The sequence below is a fragment of the Dendrobates tinctorius genome, unplaced genomic scaffold (genome assembly GCF_039654945.1).
Source record: "Dendrobates tinctorius isolate UK_male_01 unplaced genomic scaffold, ASM3965494v1 ptg000104l, whole genome shotgun sequence".
Lineage (NCBI taxonomy): Eukaryota > Metazoa > Chordata > Amphibia > Anura > Dendrobatidae > Dendrobates > Dendrobates tinctorius.
This window is the reverse complement of record NW_027361772.1, coordinates 12,022,661-12,038,460: the sequence shown is the minus strand read 5'-3', so window position 1 is coordinate 12,038,460 and position 15,800 is coordinate 12,022,661. Positions and strand designations below refer to the sequence as shown.

At 47.3% G+C, this 15,800-nt stretch overlaps 1 protein-coding gene across 4 annotated transcripts in view; it reads left to right on the top strand.

Moving 5' to 3' along the window:
• The window catches only part of EVI5L (ecotropic viral integration site 5 like), a 70,995-nt gene that overhangs the window by 4,784 nt on the left and 50,411 nt on the right, over positions 1-15,800 (top strand). For all 4 annotated transcript variants that reach the window (XM_073588758.1, XM_073588757.1, XM_073588755.1 and 1 more), the window contains exon 2: positions 5,668-5,828. In XM_073588758.1, the coding sequence (XP_073444859.1) occupies positions 5,668-5,828 (161 nt within the window). The remainder of the gene's footprint in view (positions 1-5,667; positions 5,829-15,800) is intronic.

Genomic DNA, 15,800 nt, shown 5'->3' with positions numbered 1-15,800 from the left:
CCCATGATTGTGGAGCTACTGAAACAGACTAAGGGACCTTTGTAAACGCTTAGGAAGCCTTTGCAGGTGGTTTTTGTTAATTATTCTAATTTCCTTAGCTAATGACTTTTGGGTTTTCATTGGCTGTAAGCCATAATCATCAACATTAGCAGAAATAAACACGTGAAATAGAGTCACTGTGTGTAATGACTATAGAATATGAGTTTCACTTTTTGTATTAAAGAACTGAAATAAATTAACGTTTCAATGATATTCTAGTTTTGTGAGAAGCTCCTGTATATCCTGTGTACTGCAGTGTTGAGTATTGCAGCATATAATACTAATCGAACAAGATGTCCAAATACCACAGTCAGCGAATAGTTAAACAGCGGCGAATGGAGCTGGAGGAAGATGTCGGCTGTATAACACAGACCTCGCTTCTTACCCCGGCACCTGTCCGCAGGAGAGCGGCTACCTCGGATGGTCCCATAGACAATGAATGGAGCATCAGTGTGCGTGCTCTAGTCCTCCGCTCCGTTCAGATGGAGCTGTGTAGAGGGCTGTTCTTAGGATCAGTAGGACTGCAGCGGTCGGACCCCCAGGAATCAGTAGAAATTTAGTGTGCCCTCTTTAACTTTGACCAAACTCGCCCATTTTGGAAGAACTGGGCCACCATTTATGTGTCATCCCCGGTAGATGATATCGGGAGAATGAAAGATTGGACATGTTGACTTCTAACACCCAATCTTTTTGTTTTCCCTGGGGCTCCTGGTCGTAATTGACTCCCCTCCCGCTGTTCAGAGCACATCCATGCTCTGACATACTGATCAGGCATGTGTACAGGTGGCCCTTAGGGATAGTCATCAGCTAACCGAACAGTCAGCCAACAGCTTAAAGGGAATCTGTCAGCAGAGTTTTGCTCTGCAGTCTGAGAGCAGCATGATGTAGGGGCTGAGACCCTGATTCCAGCCATGTGTGACTTACTGGTATGTTGCTGTTTCAATAAAATCAGTGTTTTATCAGCAGGAGATCATCACTGCAGGACTAGGTGTCTGATGCCTGCTAGTCAGCTGCTCTGTATGACCCCGCCCCCCAATACTGATTGGCAGCTTTCTGTCCGTGTACCCAGAAAGCTGCCAATCAGCGTTGTGGGCGGGGTCATACACAGCTCAGCATTCTTGAGCTCCGCTATATCTGCTGCAGAGGGAACAGGGATTCTATTAAAACTGCACCAAGCAGCCCAGTAAGTGACACATTGCTGGAATCAGGGTCTCAGCCCCTACATTATGCTGCTCTCAGATTAAATAGCAAAAAAAACAGTTACAGATTTCTTTTAACTTTATCTTCAGCTTTATAGGGAAGCCACAAAAAGTGGGAGTAGAGCGATGAATACATGAAGGGTGATGAAAATTGAGGTCTACTCGAAAATGCATGGATATCTGTCATCTGACTACTCTGATTTGGCTGATCGATTTTATCGGAGCGCAGCCCCTTTAAGTGACCCCCGTCTTTTACACGGCTATAGTGTTCTCTTTATTATCTGAGGGATTTAAAGTTAAACTTTAGCCTAAAGTTATTTTCTGGACTATGCCAGGAATTCCCTTAAGTGTCACTTTTAGGCCGTCCGGAGCGGTAACAAGCCACCCATAAAGGCCATGACTGCACCTCTGCTGGCCTCTGATTGGAGCCCGGTATAGTCGGATTTCATAAGAATGTAAAAAACCCCCACATTCAATGATGTTCTGTAACTGGAGGTTCTAAATGTCTGCACTCACCCGGAGGGACCACAATGTAGGCCATGGTATGTTTTTAGCCTTTCTGTTACTTGCTCACTTTGTTCTCATCTTTTTTTTCTCACTGGTTCCCATGTGGAAACAATCAGCAAGCAGGGTTACTGCTGTTAACGGATCTTATGCTGGATCTGGTGCAGGATATACCTGTATCAGGAGCTCGATTGTTAGTGCCACCGACTAACGGGGAAATCCCCAGCATGGAGTCAGTGTGTGATTCAACTTTTCTCCGTCGATAATCTCCCTCCCCCCAGTGATAGGAGTTATAGCCAGACCTATGAAAAGAGGACTTGATCAGTGACCTTTTGACTTCTAGGGTATATATCAGCTCATGACCTATTCATTTAAAGGAATTTTACTAGTAGGTAATGGTCTAAAATAAGGAAATAGTTGTCACTGGGTGTCCTCCGCTCCAGTCTTCTCCACCAGTCCTGTAGTGCTGACATCCCATCCATCATTCACATGACCACTGCAGTCAATCACCGGTCTCGGCCACCACGTGCCATGCACGCAAGCGTCTTCTTCAAGGCTAGTTATTGGCTGCAGCAGTCATGTGACTGGCTATCATTCACAGATTGGTGAAGACCACCGGAGTGGAGGCACCAGGAAATCCAGTAAGTATTAGTAATCGGGTAAGGTGTTATCAGAGGGTCTTCGGCGTGCTCGTATATTATGTTCGAGTCCCCGCTGCTGCATACTAACAAACGGGCAATCCCTACGTGTTGTGACTGCTGAACAGCCGCGAGACTTGCAGCCGCGGGGACTCGTACCTAGTATTCGAGCGTGCCGAAGACCCTCGGGTAACGCCTTATGCGAGCACGCTCGCTCATCACTAGTAGTATCCCTTTATATATTCTTGGAAAAGTGTCTTAAAATCCCCGAGAACGCTTTTGACAGTTGTCCATGTCACCCTTAGTCCCCCATTCACAGGGATGTTCTCCAAGTATTTATCTCCACGAGCGCGCGCCGCTCCTCTGTCTCGCGACTTCCTGCTCCCCATGGTGAGGGGCAGTTGACAGTTCCGCTCCACAGCATGGCTGAGCCGGTGGTCTGCACAGGCCGCGTTGAAGAAGCCCAAGGACGCTGACCGGATCCAGCAGCCCGGCCAGCTGCAGAGCTCTAAGCTCCTTGCCTAGGAATCCGCCACCTCGGAGGTGGCTAGTAACTTTAGCAACAAGCTGTAAAGTTTAAAATTAAAAATCAGAACGAAGAGGAAAATTGCAAATTTTCTGGGTTTCACTGATTTAATAAGACGAGACGACCCCTTTAATGAGAACATATAGTGGTGTCCTTTTTTTTTTTTGCATAGTGCAGGGTGCTATGCTATTTTAGGCCGGCCATGACGCTTCAGACTGACTAATCGGACCGATGAACACGTTTAGTGTCGACGCCAGTAAATTCCCTGCTGTCCACACCAATCATGACAGCGTGTGAACCAGTCCATCAGGACAGGCGATGACCGTGCCGCCTGTCCTGCCTCAGGACCAGCAGGTACTAGAATTTCACACCATCTTTCATAATCCATCAGAAGAAGAAAAACCGGCTACAGTGAAAGTGATTTTTATATGGCTGCCACTTCCCCGGGGCACACAGGAATCCTGCGCAGTTAGATGGCTGTATTACTCGCGCGAGGATCGCGTCGCAATGCTCGGACTGGCCGTCGGCTCTCCTCACCTGAGCGTGACGGGCCGGCATGTATTTCTATGCAGCTGTCACGCTCAGGTGAGAAGAGCCGACGGCCAGTCCGAGCATTGCGACGCGATCCTCGCGCGAGTAATATGGCCATCTGTCTGCACTCTTACTGTATACCTCAGGCCTCCAGGGTCCTGCACTACTGCCTAAAACGGCTTTGCTTATAATAAACAGGACCTGTCACCGGGAGAAAAGCATGTGTCTTAATTGAAAAATCATTAGAGACTTTTTCCACCTATTCTGAGAGCAGCGTAACGTAAGGGCCCAATCCCCGATTCCAGCAATGTGTCACTTCCTGGGCTGCTTACTGCAATTTTGATTAAAACATTATTTAATCCGCAAGAGATTATCAGTAGAGAAGACTAGCTAACCTGCAGCTCTGCTAGTCCTCTCAATGCTGAGCTCTGTATAACTCCGCCCCCAACACTGATTGGCAGCTTTCTGTCTATGGACAGTGTACTCAGAAAGCTACCAATCAGGGGTGTGGGCGGGATTATACAGAGCTCAGTATTGAGAGGACTAGAAGATCTGCAGCAGATAAAACAGTGATGTTATCAAAACTGCAGCAAGCAGCCCAGTAAATGATACATCGCTGAGATCAGGGTCCCAGGCTGTACATCACATCATTTTCACGGTCATTTGGCCTACAAAAAAACATGGACATGCGAACATCCCCTTACACTATAATAATTAAGTAAAAACGCAAGAACGGGGTCTGACTATTCCGGCATCCAGCCATGGGAAGATATATAGATGAAATGCCTACACCAGAAAAGGTACAAGAAATTAGAACAAAACTAAAAAATTGACATGGACGTCACAGGTACATGAAAATTGGATGTCTGAATGAAATTTTGGGATGAATGACCCGACTCGCTGCAGGGGTCTGTTATGGATCTTCGGTCCCCTGTGGTCCCGTAAACCTGTCGTCCTACAGAATCTTGCTCGTTATTGCGATATCTTGCCCCTCTATAACATTATACACCACCTTATTGACCACCTCCTATTTAGAGCAGATTTTCGGAGCCACCATATATTATATATACCTGCCATTTTCCTTGAGCAGACCATCCCCCCCCCAAAGGAGACCACTTTTCATTGGAATTTTGATTTGTCACCATAAAGATTATTTTACTCTATATAACAGTTATGGCCAAAAGTTTATTATTAGTATTTTCTACGTTTTTACACTTTTCTTGACAAATCCATCAAGTTTATGTAAAGTTCAATAAAGTTTTGACCCTTAAATGACAAGACTTCTGCCCTTCGCCCCGGCAGCTGGATATTAGCTTGTGGGCCAAATCCTGACTGATGATCGCTCATTCTTGACTCATCGGTGCTCGGAGATTATCACAATTTCTCTGGTTTTGTTTGTCCTCCCGCTTTTTGAGGATCAACCGCAGGTTCTCGATCGGACTGAGATCTGGGGAATTTCCAGGCCAAAATGTCAATCTTTTGTTCACCGAGCCTCTTAGTTATCACTTTTGCCTTGTGACATGGACTCCATATTTCTGGCGAAAGCATTGTTCATCACCATAGTGGTCCTGGATGGTTGGGACACATGAGCGGTCTCCATGGATGAAAAGCCCCCTCACATGAGTGCTCTCAGGATGCTTTACTGTTGGCTGACGCAGGACTCATGGTGATCCTCAAGTTTTCTCCTCCAGACAATCATTCTTCCTGATGTCCCAAATAGTATAAAGGGGGCTTCATCAGAGACAATAACTTTACCCTAATTCTTCTGCAGCCCTTCCTTCAGAGTTTTTTTTTATCTGATGAAGCCCCCTTTGTTTCCCTACAGCCAGGGAACAGGGGTTGTTCCAAAATTGGAAGATTCCCTCAACTGTGAACCCCTTTTCCGTAGATTCGTGGCGATCCCTGCAGTCTGACACCGCCTGTGAGTAGGTCATAAAGTGCTCTTTAATGAATTTTGGAGATTTATCAAAACAAGTGCATGGGGGGGGGATTGAGTAGTTGCTCATGGAAACCAATCAGATGTGAGCTTTCATAATCAAGAGGACCTTTGGAAAGCGGACCTTTGGAACAAATGACAGCAGCGAGCTGATAGGTTGTGAATGGTAATTGCTCCATTGTGCCCTTACCGTGAAGTCATGGTATGGTGTAAATGGAGATAAGCTGTTCCTACACCCATGGTGCCCTCCACATTCTCAGTTTCTGTAAGTGACTCCCTGTTTTATCGTTTCAGATGAGCACTCTGGCCCCCCTCCATCTCGCAGACATGGCCAGCCCGGCTCTCAGTCCCGATGATTCGTCCCTGTCGGCGGCGGTGAGCATCTCGCCCTCAGACTCTGAGAACCTCAGTCCGGATGAATTGGAGCTGCTCAGCAAACTGGAGGAGCAGAACAGGTACACGGCACATAATGCTAGACACGTATTGTGTGCGTAAGGCCATTTACGTCAGTGAGATGACACCTTTGATATGACACACGTGGTTGCCTTTAGTTTATAAAAATCCAGTAAGTTTGATTCTTCAATCTTCACCTGATAGGCAGACTGTTCTGAGTTTCAAATATTACTGTGGTTGTCAGACCTGTGTGCACCCCGGGTGGTGGGATGATGTCTTCATTAACTCCTATATCAGCACAGCTTCTATCCTTCACCTATTTCCTCTTGATGTGCTTTCCTCCTTGTCTTCAGCTCGTGTTCTCTGCCCTCCCAGAGACTATGCATGCTTTCTTCCATGTCCACATTTTGGAGATCTGTGTATACTCTCTTGTTCCTCCCCTGCTGCTGTCTCTGACACTGAAATAATGTAGAAGTTGAGCAGAGAGAACTGTCAGGAGTAAGAGCCTTTACAGATTTGTATCTTGTTTTTTAGGTCTCTTGACTAGATAAAGGACTTCCAGACACTCTGCTGCAGCAATATGGACTATTCAGAAAGTTACTTAAGTTAGGGAACAAGTGAATAAGCAAAATTAAATTTTGTGCATAGATAATGGAACTTGGTGTAATTAATTGATACCCCCAATCATCGCTAAGAGAATAACTGTCCTTGTTGTCCATAGCGAGCAATCAGAGCTCACCTTTAATGTCTTAAACTGCTTTGTTAAAATGAAAGCTGCTCTGTGATTGGTTGCTATGGGCGACAAGGCTAGTGTTATTTTTGTTTTGATAAATGAGGTCCAATGATTTTCTTGCTGGAAAAAAAAAGAAACTGAATGATTTACAGTGGAGGGATTATGAGAAATCAATGATAAAGCCGGGGTTTTCTTCTTTATGCATCGTCTGATGTATCTGTTACTGAACAACACTTTTTATTGCGCAGGAATCAATTTCTCGGCTCTTAGCTTGATCTCAGCTTTTTTTTTATTCTCCTGTTTAAGAAAGGAACAATGTGAAATGAGGTGACATTTTAAAAACTCTCCCCATCCTTAAAATCTCAAGTCCTTGAAGGGGTTTTCCTCACGAACAAAGTACATTCTAAACAATAAGTCTTGGAATAATAATAATTTCCACAGTTGGATGTGTTAAAAGTAAATGTTCCTGTGCCGAGATAATCTTATAAATGTGCCCCTGCTGTGTACTGTGTAATGGCCGTGTCTGACCGTACAGGGACATCACCTGATCATACGACATCTCCTGGGCAGGGGAGGAAGCAAAAGAGTATACAGACAGGACAGCACAGGATTGCAGCCCTTCAGGAACAGGAAACCTACAGATACAAAAGGGCGGCACCTCTCCCACGCATCAGTTGGTTTCCTGTTCCTGAGGGGACGGGATCCTACAGAAGACCGGATCCCAGGCCGGCCGGTGCAGGTAGCGAGGGGGTCTCCTACCTCGGCCTGGTGCGGAGCTCCTGGAAGACGCCACGATGGCCCAGGATGGGTGGCACGGCGGTGGCGTATGCAGCAGGGAGTGGCGTCCGGAGGAGGTCCGTCTCCATAAAAGAAGCCGTTGCCGGTAAGTATGCCCCCCGGGGGCTCCCAGCTCCGGCGGCGCAATCACGGTGGTCAGGGGGGCCGGCACGGCTGCGGTGTGCTGAGGCCGGGGAGCGCTGCACACTGGAGCGCCCGGGCGTCCCGCTTGACTTCCGGTCACGTCGGAGTCGCGGTGACGTCAGGGGGCGGAGCCGGGGGCGCTTCCGGGTCGGCGTAGCCACTGCGCAGGCGCGAGGACCCAAGATGGCGGCGCCCATCGGAGAGACGCCGATATGCGCCGGTTCTCCTGCCAGGAACGGCGCCAGCTGGGAAGGGGGGACCTATTAGGGGGGAGGGCGCGGCAGGAGGAAAATCTGCTGTCCAGAGGAGGGGTATATAGGCAGGACCCTAGATGGGTGCCTTGCCTTGGCCACATTATTGCAAGCAGTAATGGAGAGCGATCAGGAGCAGCAGCAGCAAAAGCAGCAGCGACAATCATCATTGCCGCCCCTGGATGACCATCGGCAGGTCAAACAGAAGAAGAAAGAGTCCCGTGACAGTAAGGAGCGTGCGGGACGAAGTGACCAATCCAGTCATAAAGGCTCCTCTAGGCGGACAGGAGCATCGACTGAGAAAAATCCCCCTCATTCTCCGGTACTTAATTGTGGCACTGGTAAGTGATCTTTGTGAATGTTCACTCAGTGACGGGGCCTCCTTCTGTGTTTTATTCTAGGGGAAGAAAGCTACGAGTAAAACCAAACACAGGGAATGCGCACTCTGTGCATGCCCGTTACCAGACTCATGCCCCAAAAGGTTGTGTCCCCCCTCTATCTAGCAGACAGTGGAGGAAGAGTCGCCCGTGGTAGCTGCGAGTTTAAGGGACATAGTCAGGGCAGAGATGAAGGAAACCCTAAGATCCCTGTCCCAACCAGAAAGTTTAAGGGGTGGGGACCCGGTAGAGTCCGATTCCTCGGCAGAGTGGAGGAGAAGTAAGGACTCCCATGTTTCATCTCCCTCGACCTCAGAAGAAGAGGACTCTGGTCGGTTTTGTCTGCCGCTTGACCGAGTAGACAAGCTAGTAAAAGCAGTCAGAGGGACAATGGAAGTGGCGGAGCCTAAGCCCCAGTTATCCATGCAGGATGTCATGTTCGGGGGACTGGAGCAGAGGAAGCGAAGAGTCTTCCCATTGAATGAAAAAATTCAGGATCTGATCCGCAGAGAGTGGAAAAAAACAGATAAAAGAGGGTCGCTACCACCAGCCCTCAAGCGGTAGATATCTCTTTGACGATCCGACAGTGAATACTTGGGACAAGGCCCCCAAATTAGATGCAGCCATTGCGAAGGCATCAAAATGGTCCTCACTACCCTTTGAGGACATGGGGTCCCTTAAAGATCCTCTAGACAGGAAGGCAGATACCTTCCTTAAAAATACTACCTGGGAAATGGCAGCCAGTTCCTTAAGACCAGCAGTAGCATCAACATGCACGGCCAGGTCCATGATGGTCTGGTTGGACCAGTTAGAGTCGCAGTTAAAACAGGGAACGTCTAGACATACAATTCTTGGGGCCCTACCAATAATCCAGGAGGGCGCAGCCTTCCTAGCGGATGTCTCGGCTGATGCAGTAAGAATGGCCGCCACGGCAGCAGGACTCTCTGATGCGGCTCGTAGAGCCCTGTGGCTAAAGTGCTGGCCGGGAGATATTCAATCCAGGGCGAAACTCTGTACTATCCCGTGTGAGGGGGAATATTTGTTCGGTGCAGTCCTGGACGAACTGCTTGAGAAGGCCGTGGACGATAAGAAAAAATTCCCAAATCTTTGGTCTGCGTCCTACCGACGTCCATTTAATAGAAGGAGATTCGGTCAGGGGAGAAGGCGCAATCCTTCACCTAATAGAGACTGTCCCAGATGGGAGGATAGAAGAAGAAGAGGTACGGGCTTCATGTTCAGGCGCTCGTCGAGAGAACGAAAGAGACAGAATCAATGACTAGCAATTCCCGTGGGGGGTAGACTGTCATCCTTCCTCCCGGCATGGTTACAGATCACCAATAGTGACTGGGTGCGCAATGTAATATCCACCGGGCTTAGGTTGGAGTTCACTCAGGTCCCACGAGATACCTTTAAACCAACTCCATTAAGATCTTCACCCCTCGAACAAGCTGCTTTAGAAGCGGAGGTCTTGAGCCTGTGCCAGAAAAACGTCCTGATAGAGGTTCCGGAATCTGAGAGAGGTAGAGGGTTCTACTCTTCCTTATTCCTAATCCAAAAACCGGTTAAAACATTTAGAACGATTATTAATTTACGTTTCCTTAATGAGTTTTTGGTTAATCGCACCTTTAAGATGGAATCCATCAATTCAACAATAAAAATGCTGTTTGAAGGGTGTTTTATGGCAGTTTTGGACTTGAAAGACGCATACTATCATGTACCTATCCACGCAGATTTCCAGCAGTTCCTGAGAGTGGCGGTTTCAATAGATGGTATAGTCCGTCATTATCAGTATAGAGCCCTTCCCTTTGGTCTCTCATCAGCGCCCCAGGTATTTACAAAAATAGTGGCCGAAGTTATGGCTCATTTACGGGAAGTTGACATCTTAATTGTCCCATACTTAGATGATTTTTTGATTGTGGGAAATTCGGTGGGCCATTGTCTATCCCAGATAGAGAGAGCTAAGTCCAGACTAGAGAACCTCGGATGGATAATAAATTACAAGAAATCCCGATTTCAGCCCTTAAGGTTCCAGAAGTTTCTAGGCTTGCTATTAAATTCAGAAACTCAGCAGTGTCTGTTATCTTTAGATAAATTACAACAGATACAGCAGCAGGTTCTTCGGGCAATTGATAATCCCTCCATGACCCTCAGGCAGGCCATGTCTCTGTTAGGCTCTCTAACCTCATGTATACCAGCAGTCAATTGGGCACAATTCCACACTAGGGCCCTTCAGAAAGACGTCCTGGTTAATAGCAGGGCCTTAGAAGGCTCCTTACAGGGTCAAGTATTGCTAAGCCCCTCGTCTCTTACATCTCTTAGGTGGTGGCTCGATGACGGAAACTAAAGGGGGTTTTACACTAAGCGATATCGCTAGCAATATCGCTAAAACGTCACTGGTTTTGTGACGTAGCAGCGATATTGCTAGCGATATCGCTATGTGTGATACTTACCAGCGACCGGCTCCCCCGCTGTCCATCGCTGATCGCGCGAGAATGTCCGGCTCCATTTCTCGTCGGGCGCTTCCTGCTGAGACTTCCTGCTGTGACGACGAGCGACGCGTGGAGGCGGGCGGGAGGACGTCAGGATCGCTGTGTGTGAATGGTAAGTATCGTGCGCTGCGTCGCTGCTGAATCGCTGTGAGGTCTTTCTGTATGAAAGCTCACTAGCGATCATTTAGCGATGCACCAGCGATCCTGACCGGGTGGGATCGCTGGTCGGATCGCTGGTGCATCGCTAAATGTAAAAGGGCCTTAAGCCTTAGGGGTGCCCTGGGTAACGCAGATAACCCGCATTATAACCACAGACGCTAGTCCTTTTGGTTGGGGGGCCCATATGGGGGACATAGTGGTACAGGGACAGTGGGACTCCGATGCTGAGACCTCATCTAAACAGAGGGAGCTGTTGGCGATTGAGTTGGCAGTCAAAAAACTCATTATGTACCTACAGGGCCATCATGTGAGGATACTCTCGGACAACCAGGTAGCAGTAGCCTATGTCAACCACCAAGGTGGAACTCGTTCCGACGCCCTGATGCGGATAACGGAACGTCTCCTTCAGATAGCTGAGAAAAATTTTTGATCTTTAACTGCACTCCACATCGGGAAAAGACAACGTGAAGGCAGACTTTCTAAGCCGCAGGGCCCTAAAGCAAGGAGAATGGGCTTTAACCATGGATATTTACCACCAGATTGTCCGCAAATGGGGTCAGCCGGAGGTAGACCTCTTTGCCACCATAGAAAACAGGAAAGAAAAATCGTTCTGCTCTCTGAATCCCAGGGAAAATCCACTGGCAGTGGATGCCCTCCTGATAAGATGGGACTTCTCTCTAGCATATGCCTTTCCGCCATTAAATCTCCTACCTCTGGTAGTAAGGAAGATCAGGGAAGATCGGGCAAGGGTCATATTAATTGCCCCCTTTTGGCCCAGGAGGACCTGGTTCGCATGGTTGAGGACCATATCTGTATGCGATCCCTGGGTACTGCCGAACTTTCCGGATCTCCTCTACCAGGGGCCAGTCAGCCACCCACAGGTAGCGGGACTCCATTTGACGGCGTGGTGTTTGAGAGGACACTATTAAAGGATAGAGGGTTCTCCAAAAATTTAATTGATACCCTCCTAAAAAGCAGAAAACAAACTACCACAAACATCTATGCTAGAACCTGGAGGCAATTCCTGTCCACCTTTCAGTTTGATGTCAGGGACGGAATTTCCACAAAACTAATTCTGGAATTTCTCCAGACGGGTCTCGAATTGGGTCTCTCCACAAGCACATTAAAAGTACAGGTTTCAGCCTTAGGGGCCCTGTTTGCATGTGATATTGCCAATAACTATTGGGTAGCGAGGTTCATCAAAGCAGCGGCTAGATCGAGACACATACACAAAGACAGATGTGTACCTTGGGACTTAAATTTAGTCCTTACGGCCATGACAGACCATTTGAACCTCTGGATTTGGCCTCGTTAAAGATTATATCTCTTAAGGCAGCTTTTCTGGTAGCGATAACATCCGCACATAGAGTAAGCGACATACAGGCACTTTCCAGATTGCCCCCTTACACAGAGTTCTTACAGGATAGAGTAATCCTAAGGCCGGACCCGGCATACCTTCCCAAAGTAGCATCACACTTTCACAGGACACAAGAGATTGTTCTGCCTTCCTTCCTCCCTAATCCTACCAACCCTAAGGAACAAAAACTTCAGGCTTTAGATGTTAGGAGATGCTTACTTAAATATTTTCAGCCACGGATCCTTGGAAAAAGGAGAATGCATTATTCCTATCCTTCCAAGGTCCCAGGAAAGGTTGTAGAGTATCAAAACGCACGTTAGCAAGGTGGATTAGGGAGGCTATCTCTCTTGCCTACACAGCAGGTGGCGGTCCGGCTCCACAGAATTTGAGGGCGCATTCCACTCGTGCCATGGCATCATCTTGGGCAGAGAGATCGGTCAATTGACCAGATATGTAAGGCGGCCACCTGGTCATCTCCTTCCACCTTTTTTAACCACTATCGGTTAGACATGGGTGCCTCCTCAGATCTCACCTTTGGGCTAAGGGGGCTGTAGTCCCTCCCTAAATTAATTTTACATCTCTGTAATTCTCTCGTGATGCTGTCATGGGAGTCCGAATAAAGTATTAAGTTATGTACCGGTAACGGTATTTTTCGGAAGCCCATGACAGCACCCTTAGTTCCCTCCCTTTTTCACATATAGGGGTGCACTCCTTTAGAAGATTGTTCACAAAATTACCTTATGTGAGAGATGGTGTAAAAAAAAAAAAAAAAAAAATGTTTTGGTAAATAGGATAGATAGGTTGTATATATTATATGCGGTGTACTAACCATGGTAGCCTCTCAAGCTCTGTAATCCAACTGATACGTGGGGGAGGTGCCGCCCTTTTGTATCTGTAGGTTTCCTGTTCCTGAAGGGCGGATCCCCTCTCTCGTGGTGCTGTCATGGGCTTCCAAAAAATACCGTTACCGGTACGTAATTTAATACTTTACCTCACAGAAAGAAGCAGCCGTGATTTCCCTTTTGCCTAAAAAATATATTTTTTTTGCGCTAAAAAGTCTCAGTAAAGGTTAAAGACAAGAATAAAGACCATTTTTATTTTTGCAAGAAAAAAAAAAATCACAAACCCCGTGAACCCTTTTTTTGAACAATTTGATATACAGAAAAAAATAGGAAATTAATATCCTCCTAAAAAAAAAAGAAAGAAAGGTGACTTAAAAAAACACAAGGGATGATTTGGGCTCAATGTCTTCTGTAGAAGTAGCCGCTGGTCTGACCGATTTTCTTGCTGAGGTTCAGATTGGACATCATCCACTGTAGGGAAAATGTAGTAGTACGTGGCAGCAATGTAATATGCGACTGGCCAGGTCTGCGCTTAAAGGGGTTGTCTACTTCTGAAATATCAAAATGGAGAGCGCTGCAGCCAGTCGACGGCTCCTGCCCTGTACGTTGATGGAACATTGATGAGCTGCAGCCGATCAGCGATTGTTATGTCATGTGAGTGCGACCTGTACGGTCAACGACATCGCTGCAGTGGTACTGATGTGGTGATATATGGTCCTGAAACGCGTTGTACAGTATCTCGTAAAGAATAAAATCATACATACATCCACGCAAGTAATGTTGTCTGTCATCCCGATTTATAAAGATGGAGACAGTCAGAGCAGTCATGGATCGTGAACATGGGCATGGGAAAACCTGAAGACCCGAACAGTGGAGAAGACATTGTGGGCAAACACTCTTCTTATTCACCAGCTCGAGTGGACAAAATCCTGTTGATTTTTAGTTAGGGCCTGGTCAGACTCCTGTAGGTGACAATGTGATTTTTAAAGGGTACAAATTAACACCTAAGTCGTTGATCGGTGGGACCCCTAGCCGGAAAAAGCTATACTCAGCTATCTACGGCAGTCCCGTAGAGATTGAATGGGAGCGGTGGCTTGACATGTGCTGAGTCCCATTAACGGGATCGGTGGGAGTCTCACCCATTGGTCCCCAACGATCAGCAAGTTAGAGCCAATTGAATGTGCCGGGAAATAAAGAGCCTGTAAATGCCAAATGGTGCAACGCTTTTAAGGGAATTTTTTTTTTTTTTTTTAAGCCCTACGCGCCAAAAAGGTGGAAAAACCTTTAAGTGGTCTTGCAATGTGTTTCCAGCCTGTCACTCAGCAAACTCAAGCTGAGGGGAGAGAAGAGGGTCCTCCGTGTCTCGTGACTACACAAGCCAGTGAGCTGTCAGTCAAGCAAAGGAAGGTGGGGCTAGGTGTGGAATAGAGCTGGGGAGGCAAAGGCTTGGGATGTGCTCCGATCATGCCCAGAGCACTTCAGCCTTATTAGCATATGGATTAAATAATAAACCCTTATCAATACCAGTGACACCCGCACTGTCTGTGTGTATCAATTACACATAACCTAGGTCAGCAGCTAAGATTAAGAGAAGCATAACGGCGGGCGAACGCTCTGCAGGATGTTACATTGCGGTAGGAATCACCCATGTGGCTGGCACACTCAGACGAGCTCACCCCTAGCTGGTGTGAGTGATATGTTTGATCATTTCTGCACAGAGCTCATTAAAATGTGCCGAGACCCCCGCACTGAAAAAAACCCTCCATTGCTGCGTGTCTGGGAAAGTCAGCTGCAATTCTCACAGCGGGACAATGCAGCATAGATAGCGGAGCCAGGCGGCTTTCATCCTCCGTACAATGGCCTCTTTCAGACGCGCGGTGTCGGGTGAATAGCGCAGACTGGCTTCTTTTCCGATTTAACTCACACTAATTAAATCTAGAATTCATTACCATCTACAAGGCAGAATGGGGGATAGAAATCCACAAGTCGTATATGTAATACATGGAATGGAAATCGCACAAGACGGCAGGATATACTCAACTACCAAAGTGAAAATACTGGTCTCCTAAATAGGTTAGTACCGCTTGCCAAGGTTACCGGCCACCTCTGCGCTGTATCAGAAATGACTGGTTTCCTAGGCAATGAGTGAACTGCTTTGCTTTAGGCCCCCTTGACACATCCTGATATTTCTGGAACTGGAAAAACCTGTACCGGAGCTGTCCGTGGGTTACATACGTGTGGCGTGCGTGCGCCGCATCAGTGTGACACATACGGTTCCCTGGTGCAGGTGCTGAAGGCAGCTCTCATCATTGTCGCCTGGTCTCCCTGAGATCAGTGCGACCAGGCGACAATAATTGGAGTTGTATTCAGCACCCGCTGTGTACATTGTGTTTAAAATAAATATATATATATTTTTTTAAATGGCATTTCATAACCAGCAGAGGAAAAGCCCATGGCTGGGGGCTGGTGTTACTAAACTGGGAAGAAATGACAATATCCCAAAAGGTTCCCAGGCAGGCTACTAATATCAACTCACAGCTGTATTAGACTGTTGTGTTCTGATATTAATAGTCTGGGAAGGGGCCAGGAATATTGGCCCCCCTCCCAGGCTACCAACATCAGAACTCAGATTCCCCAAAAATGGCGCTTTCATAAGATGCACACTTCTGGCGCTTAGCCTCATTTTTCCCACTTGCCCTGGTGTGGTGGCAATTGGAATAATACGGTTGGGGTTGATGTTAGTTGTTTTATGGCATACACAGCCAAATTCATTTATGACTAAAAATTAAAATAATAAAACACCATATTCCTCACCTGTCCGAAGACATTCCATTTGTCCCACAAAGAAGTCCATCTCTGTTACATCTGCATGGCTGAGCAGTGGCATGATGTGTCAGCGCCGGGA